Source organism: Leucoraja erinacea, chromosome 10 (genome assembly GCF_028641065.1).
Source record: "Leucoraja erinacea ecotype New England chromosome 10, Leri_hhj_1, whole genome shotgun sequence".
In the NCBI taxonomy this organism is placed as follows: Eukaryota; Metazoa; Chordata; class Chondrichthyes; order Rajiformes; family Rajidae; genus Leucoraja; species Leucoraja erinaceus.
Window position 1 is genome coordinate 50,419,661 of NC_073386.1, and position 27,969 is coordinate 50,447,629.

At 41.2% G+C, this 27,969-nt stretch overlaps 1 protein-coding gene across 1 annotated transcript; it reads right to left on the reverse strand.

The window, feature by feature from the left end:
* Positions 1–27,591, reverse strand: tmem59 (transmembrane protein 59). Its single transcript, XM_055642233.1, has 8 exons — positions 27,369–27,591; positions 21,393–21,498; positions 14,009–14,103; positions 13,308–13,457; positions 9,261–9,342; positions 4,858–4,981; positions 2,349–2,466; positions 1–862 (listed from the first exon to the last, which is right to left on the reverse strand). The coding sequence occupies exons 1-8, from the start codon at positions 27,555–27,557 to the stop codon at positions 710–712; spliced, it is 1,017 nt and encodes a 338-aa protein (XP_055498208.1). The 5' UTR covers positions 27,558–27,591; the 3' UTR covers positions 1–709.
* Between the last annotated feature and the right edge of the window lie 378 nt (positions 27,592–27,969).

A 27,969-nucleotide genomic window follows, 5' to 3' on the forward strand; every position in this document is an offset into this window, starting at 1 on the left:
GGGTATATAAACCAATATTTATTGTTTGAGCAAAAGAAAACCGTGTCCACAAAACCCATTTGAAGAAATATTACTTTTGGATCAAAGACTACAAAAGCTGAAGTTTGATTACAATAAAGTAAATAAAAAAAAAAATCACAGTAACTCAACAAAAAGTAGCTTGAGGAAAAGTGCTCTAAAACTCTGCCAAGATGGAAAATAGAAGTTACAAGTTTATCAATGAGTTACCATTAAGTCAAACCGTTCTCCAAGATTATTGTGCCTCATTATATACATAATGCAAATGCGCATCTCTTTTCATGTTTCCATGAGTATGAAATGTCATGATGCAGAGGGAAAAAATGTCAATACATTAGGTCATAAATTTAATTGAAGTTTTAATCAATGTCCATTTCAATAGTTGAAATAGAAAATGCATCATATTAAACGTTACAAGCAATATGTAATCTGTACACCAGTGTGATTGAGAAGTTCAGCTGCTAACAAGTTTTCAGACATTCTCATAAGATTGTTGTGCAACAAACAACTGTTCTATAGCTCATAACTTCCATAAATAGTCCATACCCAAGACCAAGTTGACTTATCGTTTATATCTAGGAATGTGACAATAACATCTTAATTTTGAAAATTCACCTCAACCAGACATTTGGCAAAAACTACCATTTCAAATTCCAGAAGAAAAGGGGAGTCCAAATTTAATCCTGATTACTTAAATTGTTGACTGGTCCAGGTTCACTTTAGTAGGCAAAGGTCCAGCCATTTCTTTTTCATCCTTGGATTTGATGACAATCAGAGACGAAGCTGGATACGAAGTTAGCTTCAATTCATTCATAAACTCCATGTCTCCAAATATGCTTAATTTCTGTAACAGCAAGACACAAACGTTTAGAATTTTCACTCCACATTTTTCAATATGTCTGGTCTCAGTGACTGGTGAGTAGAGTGGTAAACAGCAGAATTGTGTGTTAATTCCATCTCTTCACCCTCTCCAATTCAGTGCCACGGAAGAGAGTTTCCGTTTTAGTTTAATTTATTGTCAAGTGTACCGAGGTACAGTGAAAAGCTTTTGTTGCGTGTGAACCAGTCAGCAGAAAGATATGATTACAATCAAGCCATTCATGGTGTACAGATACATCATTAACTGTTATGCTGTATTAACTGCTGAGCTGAGTGATGTTTTAGTCTATATCTGGATCGAAATCCTGAATAAACAGAAAATTACTCTTAAACTGTTATGAAGGTCAAAATGGGTAATGTTTAAAGTAGATTTTTGCATTCACTGCTAACCTTAAAAAAAAAAGCCATTCACAAAGATCTAGCAAGTGTCAATTTCACAATTGTTGACTGCTGTCAGTTTGAAATGGCCCCTAGCATCCAGCAGCTTTGTGTCAAAACTGACTAAGCCACAAAGAATCTTCGAGTTAACATACAATTTTCAGTTAGCAGCTTACACAGCATTAAGTAAAGATCAGAGTACATGATCCAGTATATTTATAAACAAATGAATCCTATACATTAAAATTTAACTTTTAAAGAGTTTTAAAGTAAGGCTAACAGCATCAATGCACAAAAATCCCAATACAAAGACTTATTCAGAACATATTCTGAAGACTAAATTTAATGGAAAAGCATGCATTTCTGAGCTAAATTCAGTATCACCCAAGTAGGAAATGTCATAGTTTAAGAGGCTTTTGGATAGGCACATGGATATGCAGAAACTGGAGGGATATGGGTCATAAATGCAGATGAGATTAGTTGACTTGACATTAGGTGCAGCAGACATTGTGGGTCAGAGGGCCTGCTCCTGTGCTGTACCTTTCTAAGTTTTACTCATTCTAATCCCTCTAACGTGTGCTCATTGAAGCTACAGGAGCAACTCTTTTGCCACTGTATTATGATTGCTTTCATTGCACTTGCATTGTCTCATTAGTTACTTACTGAACTGCAATGAGTTCAGATGAAAACAAAATTAGACAATTGGCAAAAAAACCCTGAAAACCTAGTTTCGATAAAGAAATCAAATATCTAAATAATTTTTTTTTTAAATAGCACCCAACAAGTGACCTTGTATTAATTTCAGACTCTGGCATCTCCTCTTACATTAATAATGGTAATGTTTGCATGCAGTAATTATTCTGTTTGATCAATCAGTATTGAGGGATCTTACTGGGAACATGAGGTACTAAATGGAAATGCACAGGATGAAGCCAATGTTTAAACTTGATTCGTAGCTTAAAATGCTTTGTGCTAGTTTTTGCATGCAAACATCCCAAACTAATAGCTCAACATTTATCTTACATTCAATTTGCAGTTATTTTCCTTAAATAGAGTTGCATAAAAAGAATTACCTCTGAAGGAATGTGCTGTTCCACAGCTGTGGCAGCAGTAGCACAGCAGATCCACAGTAGCACCAACACAGAGAGCACCAGAGTGGTGGTTAAGATCCAGCGAGGTATTCCTGCATTCCTAAAATAAACCAATTGATGGACAGTCATCATGTATGTTATAAAACTTTCAGACTTCTGTAGGTTACTGAAGAGAAACTAAAATCCAATGTACTTCTTCTGCTCTGTCTTAAGTCATTCCTTGCCTAAAACACTCAATCTGTAGACCACTTCTATACGTTTATACCAGGGGTTGGCAACCTTGTTCTGCAAAGGGGCCAGGATGCATGTCTGTGAGCGGATGGCGGGTCACATCTAAAATGTGGACACATGGATTCCGCCCCGGATGGCAGGCATCAAATCATGTGTTCACAGAAGGTAGACAAAAATGCTGGAGAAACTCAGCGGGTGAGGCAGCTTCATGCAATCCTTGCTTGTCTCACCCGCTGAGTTTCTGCAGCATTTTTGTCTAACTTTGATTTTTCCAGCATCTGCAGGTCTTTCTTAAACGTGTTCACAGAAGGTGCGTGGCCGCGCTCGCTCGGCTGGCCGGATGATTACGGGGGGAAAAATCCGGCTGCGGGCTGGACGATTTCGGGTTATGACCCCTGGTTTATACCAAAAATGCTTCAAGAACATTCCAAGCAGATCCTGCTTTTCTTTCAAGGGAAATATCTTTGATTTTGCACAATTTGCTAGGAAAGGTTTGCTTCAGCTACATGGACGGCAGTGGCGCAGTGGTAGAGTTGTCATATGGAAGAATGGGAGCAGAGCTCATACACAGTTTCCACCATAATTTAATGTGCAATAATTTGACAACTACTCAATAAAAAGAAAAACAATCAATGGATCAAATAAGAGTCAATCCTAAAGTTTAATACTACATAAACAGAAGAGGCCAATTCTACCAATCAATTAGATCCTGGTTGATCTGTATTTTAAATCTATCTTTTACAACTCAATCCCAGCAAAATTAAGACTTATCCATGTGTAAGATTGGCACTCGATTCTTCATTTATTAATTTAAAGTAGAGAATGAACCAATTTTCCAGCAACCTGTGGTCGTGCAGTTGGATCAGTTGCAGAGCCCTGAAGGGAGCTTCCCACAAATGCTTGTCATGTTATGCAAGATAAAATGAGCTTGATACCCAACGTTCAATTGTTGAATTTGCTGTACGTTATTGCAAGTAGGTAAATCAGAACATCACTACTAGCAGAGTTAAAAAGTTGGAATATCTTTGCATGTTTTCAAATATTTGAAAGAAATATACTCTTAACAACCCTGGTTAAATCATCCCTTCTCACCCAAACCTTCTCACCCTATAACCCCTCCAACTCTGTCCAGGGACCCAGACAGTTCTTTCAGGTTAGGCAGATATTCATGCACCTCCTCCAACCTCATCTACCGTATCGTTGATCAAGGTGTGGACTCGTACATCGGCAAGACCAAGCGTAGATTGGGTGATCGTTTCACTGAACACCCTCACTCAGTCCGCCTGGACCTACCTGATCGCCCGGTTGCCAAACACTAACACCCCTTCCCATTTCCACACTGACCTTTCTGTCCTATTCCTCCATTGTCAGAGTGAGGCCAAATACAAAATTGGAGGGAAAACATCTTATATTTTGCTCGGGCAGCTTACAACCAGTGGTATGAAGTTGATTTATCTAACTGCAAGTAACCCCTGCATTCCCCTCTCTCCATTCCTCCCCCACCCAAATTATACCAGCTTCAAAGTTGTCCTTTTGAGTCTCATTGTTTGTACTCATTCTCACCTAACAAATAGCTAACAATAGACTGTTTCCTTTACAATTGTTATTCTTTTTGCATATCTTTCATTCATTTGTTCTATAGCTCTCTCTCTACATCACCATCCATATCTCTGGTTTCCCTTTCCCCTAACTCTGTTTGAAGAAGGGTCTCGACCCGAAACGTCACCTATTCCTTTTCTCCAGAGATACTGTCTGACCCGAAGAGTTACTCCGAGTGAGTGAGTGAGCACAATGGGTCTGCACTTGGTCTAGTATAGTTTTAAAACTGTGTGTGTGTGTGTGTGTGTGTGTGTGTGTGTGTGTGTATATGTCATTTTGATTTTGCCTTTGATTCGTTACTCCGCAAAAACCAGATGCAAAAACGCCGAGATTTTTTACCATTTCGCTAGAGATTTTACTTTTGCATTCGCATATCCACTCATTAAATTTAGTCATTTTCTGTACACATTTTTAATAAAATCCTTCACCCACCCCCCACTCAATCATTTTTTCGCCTCCCGCTGGCCACCTTCTCAACGCGTGCCCCGCGCGACCATAATAGCTGCTGCCGCTCGGCTCTCCTCCACTCTGTAGGTACCTCAAATTAAGTGTAATCTGGTTATACAACATATTAATTATCATCCAATGTTAATTAAGAGGAACTTCTCTGCATTCTTACAAAAGTTGTGATCGAGTGCATTAATTTTATCAAAATACCTACCTTGACAAACATTCCAAGACACTCTGATTTTCCTGTTCACGACCCTCTTTCAAATACAAACCAGTTCCATGTTCCCTTCTGACGGCTTTGCGAGTATCATCATAAAGAGCCTTAGCTATGTGGTCTGTTGAGAAAAGTACTAGAAATTTTTAGATCGCAGTCGATTCAAGTTCTGTCACTAATATTTTTTTATTAGAAACTGAAAAGACTGATACCTATGGGCTCAAGACAAAACAAAGCAAACAGTTTAAAAATCCTTATGATGCTCTGTACAAGAATAATTGAGGACATCATAATTGCAAAAAGAGAAACAAATAAAATGCCAAAGAATTGCAACTTTAATCATGGCATGGAAGCATTCCCGAGATGAACGCAAGGTGTAGAAATTAGTGGCCGTACGCCAGGAAAAGGGAACACAAGGTGGAAGAGTAACTTTATTTAAGAACACAAAATCATGAAGAGCATGGGTAAAAAGAATGCGTACAGGGACGTCAGGCGTATCCTTTTCACTCAGGTCAGTCTGCATCTGGAAGGAGTTGTCAGAGGAATTTACCCAATTACAAATTCTATAAAACATTTGGAAAGATATGGATAGGAAGACTTTAGAGGGGTATAGGCCAAATGCAGACAAATGGGAATAGCCTGATCAACAGGGACAAATGGACTGAAAAGCGGTTTCCTTACAATATTGCTCCCAGACTCTTAAGTTTTTACAATAAAAGCAACAATCTAAATTAGGAGATATTAGGAACTTGACCAAATGTGGGGTTCGAAGAGGATCGTAGGGAAAAAAAGTTGAAACCTATGGGATGCCAAAACATGGACATGGATGATCAAGGGCAGACACTAAACGTGGTGAAAAAGTCCTCCAGAATGAAAGTTTGAAGATTGGACAGCTGCAGGGCGGTTTGGAATAAAGCTGCCGGAATGAAATTTGACTTGAGAATGGAGACAATAAGAAGGATTTTAACTAGGATGATAAATTTAGACGTTAGGAAACTGGCAGCCAATAACTATCAATGAGGACAAACAACAAGCAACATTTCGATGAGTAAGCTGGATAGAATACAGTTTATTTCCTCCCCTTATGTAAACTGAAAAGAGAATAATGTAACTGTTATTTGAAAAAAATAGGGTTATAAGATTCAGGCATTTAGTCAAGCAAAACAAAATCAATAGAGGATAATGCATGTAAAAATTATTTGAAAAGTTGGAAATGTTTAAAGAGTGAATAAGATTCAAAAGCAAAGTGCTTCGGAAAAGTTGCATGCTAAATAAAACTAGCAATGCAATAGTCTGGTAATAATTATAGGTACATAAATTTACAAAAGCAACTTTGCTCTTCATGGTGTCCTATAGTATATCCAAGAAGTTAATTTTCTTTATCACAAGTTAAGGATCCAAAGGACATGAATTGGAATATCTATGTTCATAAGTCATGGGAGCAGAATTAGGCCATTGGGCAGATCGAGTCAACTCCGCTATTCAATCAGGGCCCGTCTTTCCCTCTAACCCCCATATTCACCGTGACACCCTTATTAATCAAAAATCTGCCAATCTCTGCCTTAAAAATATATTGAATTCCACTGATTCATCACCCTCTGACTAAAGAAATTCCTCATTTTTTCTGAAGGTACATACTTTTATTCTGAGACTGTGCCCTGTGGCCCTAGACTGTCCCACTAGTGAAAACATCATCTCCACTGTCGAAGAGAACATGGCAATCTTTTGGGGAATAGAATTGGGAATACAGTGGCAAAATATCTGAAGGGGTCAAAGATGAATTTGGTTTTGAGATGTTCAGACTCAAACTTTGATAAATATAAAAAGGTGACTTCAATAATTGATTTTGACAGTATCAGCTCATTTTGAGATATTTTACCCTGCTGGGGATGCGTTTTGTGGATTGCAGCCACGACTGGCTCATTAACAAAGTACCTTTTCCAAGAATATGTAAGAGTATGATTATACTGAGAATGAATGGGGCCTTTAGCTTTGCAGTCACCAGACCCCAGGAAATTTATATTGTTTACTAAAATCTTGTTTGGAAGATTATGAAAAAGGTGGCTTCAAGCAAACTCACCAAAGAGTTAACGCTAAAGAATCCGAGCAGAATTATGAATTTGGGATTAGTATTTTAGTTTGCAAGCATTTTTTCCCCCAACGGCAATTGCATTAAAACATGTTTGGCTTCATAGAGAACTCTTGGTCAGAGTTAAGCATGGAAACAGACCCTTTAGCATAACTCTTCCATGCCCCATGCCTCTAGATGCCCCATCCAAGCTAGTCCCATTTGCCCCTCTTACCTTAAACCTATGTCCTCTGGTTTTCAATTCTTCTTCCCACTTAATACCCTGACTAATGAAAGCCAGGGTACCAAAAGCCTTCTTTACCAACCTATCTGCCTGTGATGCCACTTTCAGGGAACTGTAAAGATTCACTCCTAGATCTCTCTGCTCTACACTACCCAGGGCTCTACCATTCACTGTGAAGGTCTGCCCAGGTTTGACGTCCCAAAATGCAACAGCCCACACTTATCTGCATTAAACTCCATTAGCCATTCCTCATCCCATTTGTTCAGCTGATGAAAAGCCTGCTGTAATTTTAGATAACCATCTTCACTATTTACCATGCAATCTAATTTAGTGTCATCGGTAAACTTACTTAAACTAAACTAATCATGCTGTGTACATTCTCATCAAAATCATTGATATAATTAAACAGCAATGGGCTCAGTATGGATCCGAGACATGACGTCATAGGCCTAGAGTCTGAAAAACCACCCTTCCACCACCACTCTCTGCTTCCTTCCAGGAAACCAATTCTGTATCTAGGGACCTAGCTCTCTTCCTGCACCGTCAGAACCTCACTGCCAGCGCACGCTGCCCTCGGGACGGCTGCTATGGAGAGGAGACGGTTGCCCACCTCTTTGCAGTGTGGATTTGCAAAAAGAGTCTGGAGAAGTATGCAAGGGTCCCTGGAACGCATTATCCCGAACAGCTCTGTCACAGAGGACTCTGATTTACGGACTGTTCCCAGGGACACATTCAGAGACTGACATAGAGTGCTGCTGGAAGGTCATGAACTCAGTGAAAGACGGTCTTTGGTCTGCCCGAGTGTTGTTCACCACCCAGCGGAGCGAGATGTCAGACAGGGAATGTTGCAGACTGACCCATTGCAGACTGTAGGAGTCTTCTTCTTCTTTCGTGTGGCATGCACAGCCTAAAGTTGTAGGACAACTTGTTCTATTTGATCTTCTGTTTGTGCACGTCGAGTTGATTGCATTAGTCGAAACAGGGCAGACCACGTGAAGGTTGCAATCTTCCACCCCACTGTAGGAGTAGGTGCTGAGGGACTCACTGAAGCTCGGTGCAGCCAACGCCAAGGCTCAGTGGGAGAGGACCACAGTCTAGGGTCCTTCCGCTGCTGGACATGGGGGGCACGGTATGGTGGAGACGCCTCTCAAAATAAGGGAAGGTATCCCATGCCAGGGGGCCACATGAGTGGCAAGCGTGGGGGACAGATTTGAGAAAGGTGTATTGACTGTATTGAACAATTTGTATAGCCTCAGAAAATGTCGGATGAATTTTTTCGCATGGTTCACGTATTGTATATATTTATTATTTGAATAAAGTCGATTGTGAAATTTAAAAAAAAAAAATCAAAAAAATCTAGGGACCTAGCTCTCCCATGATCCCATGCAATCCAATCTTCCAGACCTTACAACGTGGAACTTTGCCATAGCTCTTACTGAAGTTCATCCAATGTATATGGCCTTTGTTGAGGAACTATGAATGGAATCCAACAATGTAGCTAAAGATGGTTGGGCCCAAGATACTGCCCTGAGAAACTCCTGCAGCGATTTCCTGGGCTGGGATAATTCTTTGCCAATCACAATCATCTTCCTGAGTATTTCCCCTTCATGTTCCCGACTTCACCTTTGATGCAAAGGTGCACCTCGGGAAGTCAGTTCTTTGGCTCATATTCAGACCAGGAAGTTATGCTGAGATATGGAGCAGAATTTTCCTGGCAAAACCCAAACGGAGGCTTGTGAATAGATTATTTGTAAGTACTGCAGCCATCCACACTATTTGAAGTGATAATTGTGATTCTAACACTGCAGCGGTTTAGTAACAGTGTGTGGGGATTTATTTTAAATACTGGTTAGCGTGCGTTTGGGTGTAGGCCTGGTTCCACTCGATGCGATAAAAAGTTACTTTGCAGGATGTTAATGAGGAATGTTTAAATCAGATTTGAACATAATCAGAGAGGAAAAAAAAAAAAATCACGATTATCAGTAAGCGGAACACTAAAAATGTCTGCCGTTGTAAATAAACCCACATGAAAATTGCATGTTCTGTCACATAACAAGCATTAGTCTGGATATTAAGGACCAAGGTTACCTGAGAGTGCTTGAGACGTTTCTTTTGCATTGTCTGTCTGCGGCTCCAGTTGTGGAACCATGAATCGTATATCTGGTTCGGACTTGAAAGAAACAGAAAAGTAGCAAAATATTTAAAGGGAAATACAAATAATTTGTGCTACTTCTGAAAGAGTATCCAAAAAGTTTTTGAAAGAGTCAATCCCAAACAGGGAATATTGAACAATATTTAGCTGACATATACCACAGATATTTCTACATGAACCTTTTAATGGAAATTTGACCCAACAAATGAGATGCTGATTTACAAGCTAATGCAACCACGAGAATCGAGTTTTTGCACATGATTCATGTGCTAATGAACAGGATTTTAATGATCAAGCCTACCCTTATCTTCTCTATGTACTTCCATAATGTTTGTGACAAAGACCCATCATTTATTTATTTGCCTCTGTAGTCCACAATTTGAGATTTGTCTTAGAAAAAAAAAAATCACAAGTGCACATTGTCAGATGTTACTAAAGACCATTTTTATACATTCTGGTTTCACCATGTAGAAATTACAGCTGTATTTATACATAGCCCCCCGCCCCACATTTCAGGGCACCATAATGTTTGGGACACGGGGTCACAGGCATTTGTAATTGCTCAGGTGTATTTAATTGCCTCCTTAATGCAGGTATAAGAGTGCTCTCAGCGCATAGTCTCTCCTCCAGTCTTTCCATCACATTTTGAAACTTTTATTGCTGTTTATCAACATGAGGACCAAAGTTGTGCCAATGAAAATCAAAGCAGCCATTACGAGACTAAGAAACAAGAATAAAACTGTTAAGAGACATCAGCCAAATCTTAGGCTTACCAAAATCAACTGTTTGAAACATCAAGAAGAGAGCACTGGTGAGCTTAATCACAAAGGGATCGGCAGGCCAAGGAAGACCTCCACAGCTGATGACAGAATAATTCTCTCTATAATTTAAAAAAAAAAAAATCACCAAACACCTGTCCAACAGATCAGAAACACACTTCAGGTGTGGATTTGGCAATGACCACTGTCTGCAGAAGATTTCATGAACAGAAATACAGACACTACACTGCAAAATGCAAACCACTGGTTAGCCACAAAAATAGGATGGCCGGGTTACAGTTTTCCAAGAAGTACTTAAAAGAGCAACCACAGTTCTGGAAAAAGGTCTTGTGGACAGATGAGACGAAGATTAACTTTTATCAGAGTGATGGCAAAAGCAAAGTATGGAGGAGAGAAGGAACTGCCCAAGATCCAAAGCATGCCACCTCATCTGTGAAACATGGTGGTGGGGTTGTTTTGGCTTGGGCATGTATGGCTGCTGAAGGCACTGGCTCACTTATCTTCATTGATGATACAACTGCTGATGGTAGTAGCATAATTAAGTCTGAAATGTATAGACACATCCTATCTGCTCAAGTTCAAACAAATGCCTCAAAACCCATTGGCCGGTGGTTCATTCTACAGCAAGCCAATGATTGCAAACACACTACTAAAGCAACAAAGGAGTTTTTCAAAGCTAATAAATGGTCAATTGTTGAGTGGCTAAGTCAATAACCCAATTTGAACCCAATTGATCATGCCTTTTATATGCTGAAGAGAAAACTGAAGGTGACTAGCCCCCACAACAAGTGAAAGCTAAAGATGGCTGCAATACAGGCCTGGCAGAGCATCACCAGATAAGCCACCCAGCAACTGGTGATGTCCATGAATTGCAGACTTCAAGCAGTCATTGCATGCAAAGGATCAGGCATGATATTCACCTCCAGAAAAAAAGTAAGAAGTATTGGCCAGGGTTTCTAGAGGCTGGCTAGGCCCCTGGCGGGGTCCAGGGACAGCGCCCCGGTGGGGGTTCAGGGGGTTCAGGGGGCTCCTGCATTTTCAATAAATTGAAAGTAATTCCTAAGCTTTCTGCTGGTAGTTTACATACCAGCTTAGAATTTTTCTAACACATAACCAGTAAAATACCCCCTAAAAGATAAATATCTCATGAAATAATTGACTTCATACAGCTTAAAAAAAAAATCTTTACATAAAATGGTAACTGAATTTCTAAATGAGCTATTTGTAGAGATTCCAAAAGAACACAGAAGTAAAACTACACATCACCTTAGAAATACACCATCTCAAGACATAATTATGCACAATACTGCAAGACACAGTTGACAGTCAATACACTGATGTCACATCTACAATGCTAAGAAGGTAAAAAACAAACCTCTGCCAATAACAATGAAAACAAAAATTACCAATATAAACAGAAAGGGGGAGGGGGGGTAGCTGCTGCTCGTGAGGTGGGGCCCCGCATCTCTCTAACCCCCAATATCGTCACTGGTACCATTCCCTTTCCAGTCACAGCTCCATATGGGAAACACAAAACACTGTAGTGTTAATTTATTTATTTTCCCCACAAGAGAGGAGGGGGGGAGAGGAATCAACACCCCGCAGCCATCACCCCCCCGTCTTAGCTGTCCGCGCGTCCCAGTCACCTCGAGCCCACGCTCCCGTTCGTGGCCCCGCATCTCACCTGCCCACTCTCCGGTTCCCTCCAACAAACAGGCACCGCCGCAACCCGCACAGCGCCGGCGGGCTGATCTCAGCAGCAGCCAAAGAGCGGCGTTGTGTTCCCTCCTCCTACGGCCTCCCGCATGTCCCTCCCGCTATTGGCAGACCTTGCTGACTTCCATCATGAATCACAAGCTTGCCCGCCTCCAGACCGGTACCTCCACTGACTCTCCTTCCATCACCCTTTTATTTTACAATCTTGCTAACTAAACTGTGTCATAATCAGGCATAAATAATTGACAAATCGGATTCATTGTTCGGAAAGGAAAAAAAAACGGAAGAATATCATGCAACAAAAGGATATGCAACAAAATGCTAAACATGACTACTTTCATTTACATGACATTGCTATGATGCCCTGAAGTGGTGGGGGGGGGGGGGGGGGGGGGGGGGAACTATGTATAAACTGTCATTTCTACATGGTGAAACCAAATGTATAAAAATGGCCTTTATTAAAATCTGACAACATGCACTTTAACCACATGTGATTTTTTTACATTACAAATCTATACTGTTATAGAATACAAGACCAAGTTGGGTCTGCTCCCCCAACGCAATATTCCATCACTCACCTGTTCCCCCAACGCAAGATTTCACCACTTTCTCTACCCTCCCCCCCCTCGTGTTGCGTGTGGTACTGCAGAAGGCTCATGCGACTGCGTGTCATGCCCTTTGACCTTACATGCAACCCCCTATTTAAATGCGGCCTACAACATCTGGAAGCCGCGGTCTCCGGTAAGGAGGTGGCCGATTGGGAGCTACGGGCTGCAGGGTGTGCTTGACCTGTCCAGAGGTCGGCGTTCCGACCATAGGGCTTGAACCCAGGCTGTCTGCAGCAGCGACTACAGAAGGTCAGGGTCCCAACCACGGGTGAACAAGGGAGGAGGAGGATGCTGTGGTGGATGTCTGTGTCGAATTATGTCCTTTGTTAATTGTAACGCTGCATAGGTAAATTCATTTCACTGCACGTTACAGTGCATGTTTGAAGAACTTGACGTCATTTGAAGCTGGGATAACCTAGAACTAATGTGAATGGGTGCTCGGTGGGCCAAAGGGCCCGTTTCTATGCTGTATCTCTACAACTAAAATTATTTACTGTAAATCACGCCACAAGTATGACATCCCCTATCCATAAACATCATTTTGCATAATGTTCTGTGGCAGCCTAACAAATTCCTGCTGAAAACACAAGAATACCAATTCCCTTTTATCCATAACACGTTGAGACATCTGTGAAGAAATGACACAAGACCCTTCTCCAACCCCCTTTTTTAAAATTGTTTTTGTTTCTTCTTTTGAAAGAAAGGAGGAAACTAACAGTAAAAAGAAAAAGATTCATCAATCTAGGAAGATGTTAATATTTAACATATTGATTTAAATTTGATGCAGAGACATTGGCCTTTATTTCCAATGGTACACTTTTAACACAATTTGCCTTTATGTATGCCTCACATTGATTTACAGAATGTATAACATTGTTACCTGAAATACAACTACTTTGCCATCATCAGTTTGCAGATAGAAGGTCCATGAAGTGAAAAAGCTCTGAGCAGAGTTCATTAAATCACTGCAGAAAGCCGACATTATGCTGATGGGGTATACAAAGTGGATTTTGGGCACCATAGACATGAGCTATAGGAAAGAGATAATTACCATGCAAAATTAATTCCATGAACTCGAGTTAAAATGCAATATTATTTAGTGATGTTCACATTAAAATGCCTATAAAAATGCTATACATGATATGACATGATACATCTGCTATTTTTCTAAAATAAACCAAAGGCTAGAACACACAGCCAAAAATTCAGGTCATCCATAGCCAAAAACTCAAGAAAGCCTTTGACCGAGACAAGATTCTTTATTTTCCACATCTCTGAATACCCCCCACCCACTTCCTCCCTCTCCATTTCACTTAATAAAAATAGAATCCCGTTTGTTATTGCTTTTGTTTTCTTCCCCCTTTAGCTATTAATTTTCTGTGACTGTAGGAAGACCAGTGGAGCCAGAAGTCAAACTTATTGTAGTGCTGTCAACAGTTCTGCCACAGTAACAAAAGGATAATCAATTTGTATCTATGTAATCAATTAAAAATCTGTTTTCAATCACTCCATCTTATTTTCAAAATGTCATTATACTGTGTTTTTGAATGCAGTAAAGTTCTCTCTCATTTTCTTTCTTACCCGTTTCTGTCTCTGTTCAGCAAATGGCAGCTGGTTTTCACATCCCAAGTTGCAAGCATATTGCTCATCTTGTTGTTTATATGCTTCAACGCATGCTTGAAAAGTAACAATTACAAAATGAGCATTTTTCATGTAATATTAAAGTCAACATTCATATCAATCATGCAGAAAACTAAAGGTAGACTCAAAATGCTGGAGTAACTCGGGTGAGGCAGCAACTCTGGAGAGAAGGAATGGGCGACGTTTCAGGTTGAGACCCTTCTTCGGACTTCTAAGCTTATCTCAAGAGTAGTCCATGCGACAGCCATGGAACTTGAAGCCAGGAACTTTGGGTTAATTTGTGCGACTCACGAATAGGAGGCTGGTGATTATTGTTTAGCCACTTCAGTGATACAAACAATTCCAGTTGAGGAATTAAATGGCTTCATACAATAAATATAATTCAGAACATTATACTCTGCTGTATTTAATACATTTATTCCTGCAGTATTTGTAATAAGAACACAAGATCAAGCATGTTAAAGCCAAGGAGCCCCTTGGTCTTACCACCTTTAAGATTGTGGCTGATCTTCCTTTTCAACTTGATATTGATGGTGTCTAAATATATTAAAAGGTTCCAAGTTTAATTATGAGCACCTCAAGGACTTAATATGTAAAAAAAAGTGATTCTGTTTGTAGTTTGTTTGGCTGTTTGTTTTTTTGCACAAAGTCCGCGAGCATTGCCACTTTTCATTTCACTGCACATCTCGTATGTGTATGTGACGAATAAACATGACTCGACTGAATATCCACTGCTCTTGGGATACATAAATGTCAAGAATCAACTGTGCTGGTAAAGAAGTCCCAGTTCTAACTCTATTCTAACTTGAATATACAGTCTTATCAACAACATGCAGCTGCCAGGTTATACCGTGCGTTCCTTTCCCGAGAACTGTCCTCAAGCCTATTTCTCTGTAAGACACAACCATCTATTTTCTGCAGTAGCCCTTATCAGAATCACTCTACTTGCTATAATAATTTCATCCAAACATTACCCATAATTAAACTGATGGAATGCAAATTATATCCAGTCATTAATGAATATCATGAAATATAGAACATGGTAAAATATAGCACAGGAACACAATGTCTGTGTAGAATACCAAGATAAACTAATCTTATCTGCCCACACTAGATTCATACAAGACATTTCCACCCTGGAGAAAAAGATTCTGACCGTCTACCCTATTGATGCCTCACATTTTATATGCATCTATTAGATCTCTTCTCGAGCTCAAGCAATAAAGAGAAAACAATTCAAATCTGTCCAGCCTCTCCCTTTTAGCTAATACCCTCTAATCTAGGCAGTATTCTGGTAAAACTCTTCAAGACACTCTCCAAAGCATTCTTGTAATGGGGTGACTGTACAGCATACAATACTCCAAATGTAGCCTAACCAAAGTCTTATCAGGCATGACTTCCTGACATATTCAATGAAGACAAGAATACCATATGCCATCTTAACCACTCTACTTGTGTTGCCACTTTAAGGGAGCAATGGACGTGGATCCCCAAAATCCTTCTGTACATTAATGTTGTACAAGATGCAGGGAAACTATCTTCAAGACCTTTCGCAAATATCATAATGTTGATCTCATGAATGGGATTCAAAAAGTTGCCTGGTTATTCATGAAACATCTGCAGCAGTATTAATGTACATCACTACATTCTGCAATCCTATGACAGCATGTCCACCATTCTACGACTACTATTAAATCAGAGGATCAGGCGGGGTTGAAGAGTTCAGACGGCCATAAAGGTACAACCAAACACACCTAAAAATGAGTTGTCACCTGACAACATGCTACAGATTTCGATAAGCAGTCACAGAATTAACAATTCAAAAAGCTCTGCAGTAATGCCACATCTGGTCCACGATGGTGGTGCATAATTAACGGGAGAAAGAGACAAATGGGAAAGGTGCCATCAAGAATGTCCCATTCAGAACAATGGTAAGGCCCAGCCTGTAAAGACTACAGATAAAGCTTGAGCACTTACAGCCATATCCAGCTGAAATTTCAACGATGATCCATCACCATCGATGAGAAACATACTAACTGTAGATACAAGAGTTGGTCAAAGGTTTATATACTAGAGGGAAGAGGCACCTTCTCATCAAACAATACCCCCTTCCAAACAATAATATGAACCTACAAGAGCAATACATTATTCCTCGAGTAGACATGGGTACAATGAAAATGTTTAAATTACATTTGGGCAGGTACATTTACAGAAAACATTTAGAGGGATATTGGTTCAATGCAGACAAATGGGACTAGCTCAGAATGATATCTTGGTCAACATGAATAAGTTGGGCATAAGAGCCTGTTTCTGAGATGCATAACTATGACTCGACTATAATGAAATCTTCAGAGACTAGTCCAGTTCCGATCTTACCAAAACATTACCAATTTATGACAAAATCTCAGTAAAATCCAATGTGTTATTTTTTTGATGCAGCTGGATGGAGTAAAACATTCAAACATGGGCTAATATATGTCTTGAATGACCATGTTCTATAAAGTATGCCAATCACTACCCTTAGCATTCAATAGCAATCCACTGCCACGCCCCCCACTACTGGCATTCTCGTGGATGATCATTGACCAGAATCTCAATTGAACCTACCACTTAAATACATCAGCAAGATGTAGGCTGGCCCTCTTGTGGTTTTCAGATGGTAGAAAGACTGAAGATCAGGAGGAGAGTTGTTTATTATAAGTCAGGAACATGATATAACACTTCACAACACAAGCAGGCAAACTGTAGCCAGGACAAACATCCTAACTGGTTCCCCACATACCATACAATGCATACATTCAACAAAATGTGCACTCTTTACTCTACCCATTGTGCTTGAATTTGATGATAGTATTTATGTATAATATCTAATCTGTTTGGTTAGCATGCAAAAGTTTTTTACTGTACCTCAGCACATAACAATAAACCCACACCTAGGTTAACTTTCCTCTCTACATTAACTTAAAGAGATTACACCATCACCTCCTGCTAGTCAGTGACCTCAAGCAGCACACTGTGCAGGCCAATATTTGGTGGTCCTTGTAGCAGTTAGGATGTCTTCATCCTACGGCAGATGTCTGGGCCGCCTGGTTGAAAACTATATTTTAGCTTGCCATTTCATGCGGGTCAATGGTGCCGCCCAATTCATGCACACAAGATACACTTTCCAAACCAACCTCATTACATGGGATGGTCTCTGCAGAAGGTGTAAAGGGTTGGAGATTGGAAAATGTGGTGGTGGTGGAATCATGTTGGAGGTGATGGAAATGTCAGAGGACGATATGTTGGATGCAGAGGATAGTGGGGCAAAAGGCAAGGACCAAGGAAACTCTTGTTCTTTCGAGGGAAGCAAGAACAAAACTATAGGACAGTCATGGGTGAGGGATCCACCTATGCAGGAAGGGAAGAAACCAAATTCACTAAAGAATGAGGACATCTCGGCTGTCCTCACATGGAAAGCCTCATCTTGGGAACAGATACAGTGAAGACGGAAATATTGAGTGTAGGCAATAGCATCTTTGTGAGAGACAGGGTGGGAGTGATGGTCTGTCCCTTGTGATGGAGACGGAGAGATCCAGAAAAGGGAGAGAGGTGTCAAAGACAGTCCAGGAGAATTTGCATGGTGAAGTTATTGAAGTCCATGAGTTCTGCATGGGGACAGGAGGAAGCCCTGATGCACCCATCAATGCAGCAGAGCTGGGGGGAGGGGGGGGGGGGGAAAGAGAGATAGGGCCAGTGTACACCTGCAACAATTTACTTTTTCCTAGTGGGCTTCAATCACAAGCTGCTCTAAGATGCTATTTCATATGTCATAAGGAATAGGGGTAGAATTAGGCCATACGGCCCATCAAGTCTACACTGCCATTCAATCATGGCTGACCTATCTCTCCCTCCTAACCCCATTCTTCTGCCTTCTCCCCATCACCTTTGACATCTGTACTGATCAATAATCTATCCATCTCTGCCGATTTCTACTGACTTGGCCTCTACAGCCTTCTGTGGCAAAGAATTCCACAGATTCACCACCCTATAACCATATAACAATTACAGCACGGAAACAGGCCATCTCGGCCCTACAAGTCCGTGCCGAACAACTTTTTTTCCCTTAGTCCCACCTGCATGCACTCATACCATAACCCTCCATTCCCTTCTCATCCATATGCCTATCCAATTTATTTTTAAATGATACCAACGAACCTGCCTCCACCACTTCCACTGGAAGCTCATTCCACACCGCTACCACTCTCTGAGTAAAGAAGTTCCCCCTCATGTTACCCCTAAACTTCTGACCCTTAATTCTGAAGTCATGTCCTCTTGTTTGAATCTTCCCTATTCTCAAAGGGAAAAGCCTGTCCACATCAACTCTGTCTATCCCTCTCATCATTTTAAAGACCTCTATCAAGTCCCCCCTTAACCTTCTGCACTCCAGAGAATAAAGACCTAACTTATTCAACCTATCTCTGTAACTTAGTTGTTGAAACCCAGGCACCATCCTATATGAACACCTTTCATAGGTATTCTCCAAAATCCTTCCCTTTGCATTCATACCATATGATTTTCAGTCTTTTTGCATATTAAAATCCCCCAGTACCAATGTAACATCGCCTTCCTTACATGCCGTTTTTATTTCTTGATACAATTTGTGCCCTCGATCCTGAGTATTATTCCGAGGCCTGTATATAACTCCCATCAGGATCTTTTCACCCTTGCAGTTTCTTAACTCCGCCCACAAGGATTCTACATCGTCTCATCCGATGCTGTTGTTTTGCTAAGGACTGGATTTCATTCCTTACCAACAAAGCCACCTCACCCCTTCTGCCCATCTGCCTCTTTTCACTTGGTTGTGTATCCATGGATAATAGACAATAGGTGCAGGAGTAGGCCATTCAGCCCTTCATGCCAGCACCTCCATTTAACGTGATCATGGCTGATCATCCCCAATCAGTACCCCGTTACTGCCTTCTCCCCAAATCCCCTGACTCCACTATCTTTAAGAGCCCTATCTAGCTCTCTTGAAAGTATCCAGAGAACCGACCTCCACTGCCCTCTGAGGCAGATAATTCAACAGACTAACAACTCTGTGAAAAAGTGTTTCCTCATCTCCGTTCCAAATGGCTTACCCCTTATTCTTAAACTGTGGCCCGGTTCTGGACTCCCCCAACATTGGGAACATGTTTCTTGCCTCTAGCGTGTCCAAACCCTTCATAACCTTATGTTTCAATAAGACCCCCTCTCATCCTTCTAAATTCCAGAGTATACAAGCCCAGCCACTACATTCTCTCAGCATATGACAGTCCTGGCATCCTGGGAATTAACCTTGTGAACCTACGCTGCACTCCCTTGATAGCAAGAATGCCCTTCCTCAAATTAGGGGACCAAAACTGCGCACAATACTCCAGGTGTGGTCTCACTAGGGCCCTGTACAACTGCAGAAGGACCTCTTTGCTCCCAGACGCAACTCCTCGTGTTATGAAGGCCAACATGCCATTCACTTTCTTCACTGCCTACTGTACCTGCATGCTTACTTTCATTGACTGATGAACAAGGACCCCCCAGATCCCGTTGTACTTCCCCTTTTCCCAACTTGACACCTTTTAGATAATCTGCCTTCCTGTTTTTGCTACCAATAACCTGAACATTTATCCACATTAAACTGTCATGCATCTGCCCACTCACCCAACCTGTCCAAGTCACCCTGCATTCTCATAGCATCCTCCTCACAGTTCACACTGCCACCCAGCTTTGTGTCATCTGCAAATTTGCTAATGTTATACTTTGAATCCCTTCATCTAAATCATTGATGTATATTGTAAATAGCTGCGGTCCCAGCACCGATATTCAACCCCCAGCTCTTATCTTCTCAGCCACAACTCTGTGATGCCCACGTCATACCTGTCAATTTCTGAATGGTCATCCAACTTGTTCCTTATACTGTACGCATTTAGAGAAACCACCTTCAATTCTGCATTCACCACCCCACCTCAAATGATCCCCATATTGCTTGACGTTAGGCTCTCAACCCTTTCTAAACGTAGTTGTATTTCTTATTCTGGAGCATTTGGTAACCTTCCCTTCCTTTTATCCATACTATTACAATCTATTGCATCTGCCCCCACCATTTGGTTTAAAGCCCTGACCAGCTCTAGTTAAGAGATTTGTCAGGACCCTAGTCCCTACATGGTTCAAGTGGAGTCAGCCACATTTAAACAACTCCCTCCTTCCCCAATACTGATGCCAATGTCCCACAAATCAAAACACACTTTTCCACACCAATCTTTGAGCCACGCATTTTACTTTCTAATCTCATCGACCCTATGCCAATTTGCTCATGGCTGAGTTAGCAATCCAGGGATTATTACTTTTTTAGTTCTGCTTTTTAATTTAGTTCCTAGCTGCTCAAATTCCCTCAGATAAATTTCTTTCCTTGTTCTACCTACGTCATTGATAGCCACATGGACCACAACAATGGGATCTTCTCCCTCCCACTCCAAATTCCTCTGCAGGTCAGACGAGATAGCTTTTGAGACTCAATCCTTGTGAAGAGAATCGTGTCTATTCTCAATTATACTATCCCCAGTTACACCAACACATCTCTTCTCTTCCCAATTTGAATGGCTCCCTGATCTCTGGCACCGTGGTTAGTTGCTCATCCTTCCTACGCTCTCCACTCTCGTCCGCAAAGGGAGTAAGGCAAGGCAAGCTCAAGGGCCGAGGCTTTTCTAACACTGTCTCTTGGATCCCCCTACCTGAATTGGAAGCTGAGTTGCTGCAGATGTGGTCACCAGGAACCACAATTGGGTCCACAGCTACATACAGCACACCACGTGATCCTGCACCCCTACTATATTTATTCACAACGGCTCCCTTTGAACCTTTCCACTGGCTTGGATCGGACTTGACTTGTTTGCGAGCTCAGCACTACTTTCCTCAGATCTTGTCGCCAAACCAGTTCTGCATTTGGCCTCAACACGACCTCTCTCCCAATAGGCCACTCCGCTAAACCTTCATTTTCTTTTATTGGTCGATCAGTCTCTTCCTCAGCCGACCAGAAACCTGCTTTTTTTAATTTCCCACGTATTCAATAAAACAAATGGTTCTTTCATTGTATTTTCTGGCAACTTAAAAAAGTTGATTATTAACCTCTGAAAAATGGCTGCACTCTCTCTGCTCGATTTTTACGACTTTTGATTTCCATTCAAACATACTACTTCCTGACCAACAATACACAAGAAATCCTCCAGAGTGTCTGCCATCATTTATTAGTAGGATGTTTTATCAAAAGTTTTGTATAGCAGCAGAGTGGCAAACCAATCTGGAATCTTACCAGATTCACATTCATTCTTGGTTTTGTTCAATTCAGCACCATCATCCACAAATTGGCAGATGGAGAAGAGCCTGCACCCTCTTTGACAAGCATAGAGTTCTTCCTCCTGTCATAATGGAAAAGAAAGAACATTTAAAAAATCAAAATCAAAAATGAGAGGAAAGGTCAAACGTTCAAATTGGATGGGTTAACATACAGAGACGCTAAAGCAATGCTTTCGCATTAAAGTCATACTCGCCAAGAGCCCAAATATATATTTTCAAATGACAGACTGCTAAAGCAAGATTTGGAATGAAACCAGTTGTCTCAGGCAAATATGCCTTAAGCTGATCTAAACTGTTTGCACAGTGTACAAGTTTGAAAACAATGCTATAAATTTGAATTGTAAACTCTCATCCTAATCAGAAATCGCCCATAGTTTATACAGAATCTCCAGAGGAGTGCCAACTGTTTTGAAACAAACTGAGAAATTTGTGTTTAAAAAGGAACCATGACAAGTTTAAAACAGCAAAAATTGGCAACTCTAACCAGGAAGCACTTTAGTCAAGCAAAATGCCATTCAAATTGATGTTCACAATGTTGCATAACACAGGTGAAATGCAGATTTTACAGCCACCTCGATTTCAGAGTCTTTCTGGATTATCCGGTTTACCAGAATAACAGTCATATGATAATGAAACGACAATACACCTCTGGCTGCCTGATGACACTCCCCTTGTCTCTATAGCAACATGGAGTGTCTGAAACTTAAAATATATATAATATAAACTGGAGCGCAGAAGGTTAAGGGGGGACTTGATAGAGGTCTTTAAAATGACGAGAGGGATAGACAGTTGACGTGGACAAGCTTTTCCCCATTGCGAATAGGGAAGATTCAAACAAGAGGACATGACTTCAGAATTAAGGGACAGACGTTTAGGGGTAACATGAGGAGGAACTTCTTTACTCAGAGAGTGGTAGCTGTGTGGAATGAGCTTCCAGTGGAAGTGGTGGAGGCAGGTTCGATTTTATCATTTAAAAATAAATTGGATAGGTATATGGATGGGAAAGGAATGGAGGGTTATGGTCCGAGTGCAGGTAGATGGGACGAGGGGAAAATAATTGTTCGGCACGGACTTGTAGGGCCGAGATGGCCTGTTTCCGCGCTGTAATTGTTATATGGTTATAAACCAAATGTGAATGGAATGACCTGCCGACCCATCCCCAGACAAATGAACTATCGCAGAGGGAGTGGTGTCAGTTAATGCCATTGACTATAGGTGATGGCCTATAGACAAAAGGACAAAGTGCTAGAATAATTCAGCAGGTCAGAATCTCTGGAAAACATGGATAGGTGACATCGGACCCTTCCTCAAACTGAAACAGTCAGCTCAGTTACTCCAGCACTTTGTCATTTCACTTTAAAAACTAGGCGCTAGTGCCGCTGGTCTGCACCAACAAGCCCTTCTTCACCGGTTCACGCGGCTGTTGTTGTGGGGAGTGCAGGGAAGCCGAAGGACCATCAGTGGCCAGAAAAGCAATGTTCGACCTGTATTCCTTATGCACAATGCGTATGTAATAATCTCACCACTTGCTGCAATTCTACATCATTTGCGCTTCCCCTCATCTTTAAACACTTTGTTTATTGAATGAATTTAGTTTATTACATAAAAGACAGCTTGCTGGAGAGTCATACAACCAACCCATTCCAACTTGCCTGACCAATTCCATAACAGTGATAACCCCCTTGAATGTTGACTGCATCCCTAACCTATGCACTTGAATGAGAATCATTTTTAGATTTTTAGCTACATACAGGATAGGTCAATTAAATAGTTGGAAGGCGTTTGATTCTGAGCACATTACCAAGTTGACAAGATTGCTTATTTCTTGTTCTGATCCTGTTTGAATTATTTAACAGAATGCAAACATCCTGGAAGCTAGACTATTTACCCATGAGACTAAACTGTACTTATGATACTGTCAAAAGAGAATCTCAAAGTAGGCTCGATCTCTATGAAATATGTTCCCAGACACCTTTTCAAATATCAGCACAATGTAAAACAGTTAAGGAAAAATCTTTAATTTTCAGATTTGCTGTCACGATGTCATGTGATAGGAACAGAGTTAGACCATTCAGCCCATCAAGTCTACTCCGCCATTCAATCATGGCTGATCTATACCTCCCTCCTAACCCCATTTTCCTGCCTTCTCCACATAAGCCCCGACACCCATACTAATCAAGAATCTATCTATCCCTGCCAAAAATACCCATTGACAGCCTCCACAGCCTTCTGTGGCAAAGAATTCCACAGATTCATCACTCTCTAAATAAATGTCTCCCCATTTCCTTCCTAAAGGAACGTCCTTTAATTCTGAGGCTATGACCTCTAGTCGTAGGCTCTCCCATTTGTGGAAACATCCTCTCCACATCCACTCTATCCAAGCCTTTCACTATTCTGTATGTTTCAACAAGGTACCCCCTCATTCTTCTAAACTCCAGCAACTACAAGCCCAGTGCCTTCAAACGCTCATCATACGTGAACCCACTAATTTCCTGGGATCAGTCTTGTAAACCTCCCATGGACACTCTCCAGAGTCAGCACATCCTTCCTCAGATATGGTGCCTACAATACTCCAAATGTAGCCTGACCGGCACATTAGAGCCTCAGCATTACATCCCCATTTTTTGTATTCTAGCTCCCTTGAAATAAATGCTGACATTGCATTTGCCTTCTTTACTACCGATTCGACTTGCAGATTCATATTTGGGAATTCTGCACCAGCACTCCCAAGTCCTTTTGCACCTCCGATTTCTGGATTCTCTCCCCATTTAGAAAATGGTCTAGCCTTTATTGAAACTACTAAAATGCACGACTCCACACTTTGCTGCACTATATTCCACCTGCCACTTCTTCGCCCACTCTCCCAACCTGTCCCAAAGATCTTATAGCGAAGCAAGATGGGTTACTCTCACGCAAACGTGTAGTACGCTCATGGGCGGATTCATGGGCGGTTTTATGACTCATTTTAGCAACCTGCCTCCACCATCTTGCTTCCGGCCAAAGATTGGATCCGCAACGGGGAGAGGGAGTGCGCGGCCCGGGGCAGCGTGAGAGGGAGTGCGGGGCCCGGGGAGAGGGAGTGTGGGGCCCGGGACAGCGGGAGAGGGAGTGTGGGGCCCGGGGCTGCGCGAGAGGGGATAAGGCCTAGTGTGTGTGTGAAGTTGCGGGGAGGTTTACAATGTTTCTTATTTACAATGTTTCTTATTTAATGTCCCGTGTCTAGTCTGAAATAAAGTTCATTATTGGATCAGAATATAATTGTGTGTGTTATATGATTATATACATTTATATAATTTTTATGTATGTGTGTTTATAAACATTTTATTCTTTAACAAGAATTAACAGAATTATGAACTAACAGATTTATGAATCTAACCCACACAAACTGTTGCCCCGCAACATTGATTACACTGCGAGTCGGGTCGGATCAGGTAGGCTCAGGTTGCTAAAATGGGTGTGGAAAAATGCCCAGGATCCCCTCCATAGCGTACTACACGTCAGCCCATTGCATTTCGCAGGAGTAGCCCATCTTGCTCTGCTATAAGATCTTTGCTGCAGAGTGCTTGTTTTCTCTACACTATCTGCCCCTCCACTATTTTCGTAAACTTGGCCACAAAGCCTTCAAAACCCCCTCGTCCAAATCATTAATACACAACGGAGATCATGTTGTCGACCTCCCCGTGGTGATCCCTGTCAACTGACCTCAGTCAGGCGAACGACAATAAACAGAGACTGCTTCAGAGATAATGCAACCTCAGTCGTCGCAGCTTGCAGCCCTAATGCAACCTCAGTCACCGTGGCTTGGCACCAACCTGGAGCATGGGCCCTTTTTAGGGTTGGGCCCCCTGGATGTCGAAACGGATGGCATCACCCTGCTGCAGCTGAATGCGGAAGGCCTAACCGGCTACAGTGCCTGGAGGGCATTACATAACGCCTGCTGCCTCAAATGCAAGAATACACAACGCGAAGAGCAGCGGCACTGACCCCTGCGGAACTCCGCTAATCACTGGCAGCCAACCAGAAAAGGCCCCTCTTATTGCCACTCTTTGCCTTCTGCCATCCATGCTAGTATCTGCCCTTTGATACCATGGGCTCTCATCTTGGAAATAGGTTAACTAGTTTACAAGTGGTTCAACACTTAACATATCAAGCACAATAACATGCATTTTCAAGGGAAAGAGCCCAAATGAAACTGCCATTCTGTCAAAATGCCCCCATTGTTTAGCATAACTATGGCATTGAGATGCCGTTTAATATGGATTAGGAACCTCCAAGGAAGGACTTTAGTGGTCTGCAGAACAAGATTAGAAAATGATCCAAAGTTCAGATGCCATGCATTGACCTGCAATGGCTGTTCATTTGTGAATTTTGGGTGAGAATAATCACGTTTACTCATCCAAAGTCACAAAATGTGCCTTTCCATCATTAAGAGTAAATACAAAAATATACTACTGGATAGACAATGAACTGCTAACAGTTATGAATCACAACGGGGGCAAGCCAGCATCTACAGGAGAATAACAACAAATGCCATCATGATACAAGAAAATAAGTGGAAAGCTATCTGGAATATTTAATAAACAAGAAATTTCCTAATGAATTTCAGAAAAAGTAAAATATAAATAAAACAATGCCATATTAGAGCAAATTGAAGTAATGGTTCATGGCAGTCCAATGCACACACAATCCTATTGCAAGCATAACCCCAAGTGGGAAAAGCTGACACAGAGTTTAACAAACAATTCACACAATTTTGTTTATCTATTATATTGTTATTTTCAATATTTAATTTGCTCTGAATAAAACAGGCAAACTATTTTTAAAAAAATTAAAAAAATTAGGATTACCATTTTAAATACATCAAAACAATTGTTTGTTGATGATGACAACTTATTTTTCTTCAAAGCTCCATGTATCTTGCTTGGCCTTTCACCTCTATTTCCCAATGTGACATCACAATGTTACAAAATACCTTAATTTTTTCCTGAACCAACACCAACCTAAATGAACAATATATATGATATTCCTCAGGCCGCACCAACTGTTTGACCATGCTCAAAAAGATCAATATCAAAAGATCACAAGACATACTTCGCTCCAAAACGTTGTGGTCGAGCAGCTTTCTAATACTCATGACTAATTTTAGAAGTCTCCAAATAAAATCAATTATAAATGCCAATACCAAGGTGCCAATTCCCCAAACCAGCCTTACGAAATAGGGTGGCTTAATTACTATTGTTGTGCACAATGCGTTAAAACCATAAATCTCTTTGAACACTGGAAAATAACCGTACCAAATGTATCTCAGAAAATATTGGCAAATCAGTGCAATATTGAACTACTCATTACATTTTGCCAGCTCCCCTCTCAAAGTAAATCTGGCAAGTGAATGTAGTTACACAATTTTTAATTTATTATAACAATTTAAATCCCTACCAACATCTCACAATCCAAATTTGACGTGAAATAATAACAACTTTTCCCACGGATAAGCATTACAAATGGTTAAATGTCATTCGATACTGCAATCTTGCCCATTTCTTTTGTATCCAACCTTAGTACTGTCAAGAAAAAAAGGCAAATAATTTCGCCATTTAATATAATAACCAAGATCCCAACTACACAATTAGCCTTGTACTAGTCTCGAGATTTACAATTTATTTACTTATTGATTCGAATCGTTCAGCTATCTCAGCACAAGATAATGGGATAATTTTAAGGTAATTCGTAGGATCCATCGACTTGATCAGAAATGTTAAATGACCAAAACACATTACTTTTAATACTTTGGATGAAAAAAAAGACTGCATTGTTAAAGAGAAACACACTAGGGATAATAACGAGAAATCTCAACACAGGAACAAAGCTTTAAATAAAAACAGAGGCGTCGGCCTTTGCATTGGGTCGCCACAAGCCGGCCGGTCGGCCCTACCTTTGGATAAGTGTGCAGCGTGTAAGTCATTTCGCAGGATTTCTGACACGATGCCGTGTCTCCCAAAACCGCCTCGAAGGCATCGGAAGCCAACGACGCCGCGATGAAGGAGTACACGATAAATGCGGCCAGCAGGGCAAGGCGCCGAGGGGAGCCGCGCCGAGAACACCCGCCCTCCAGCTCCGCCATCTTCCCTCTGTCTGTCTGTCTGTCTGTCTGTTTGTTGTCATCCCCGGCGCTTCCACGCCCCGCCCCGCCGCGCCGCGCCTGCGCACACTCATCCTACTCAATGTTCACTTCTTCAACACAATCTCTAACCTTATATATAATCCTTAGCGACGTACTAAACACACATACGCGCCATCATAGTTCATTTTAGATGTAAATGTTTTTTTTAAATTCTGCAAATTTACCAGAAGCGGCTGGCGCAAGGGCGTCTGGGAGTTGTAGTCCAACAGCACACTCACCCCACTTCCTCAACACAACTTCAATCCTAGATAAAACCAAAGATTATAGAGCAGGGCTCCTCTAATATCTTTGGATATAACCTTTCACGACGTACTAAACACACATGCGCCATCAAAAATGTTCGTTTTAGATG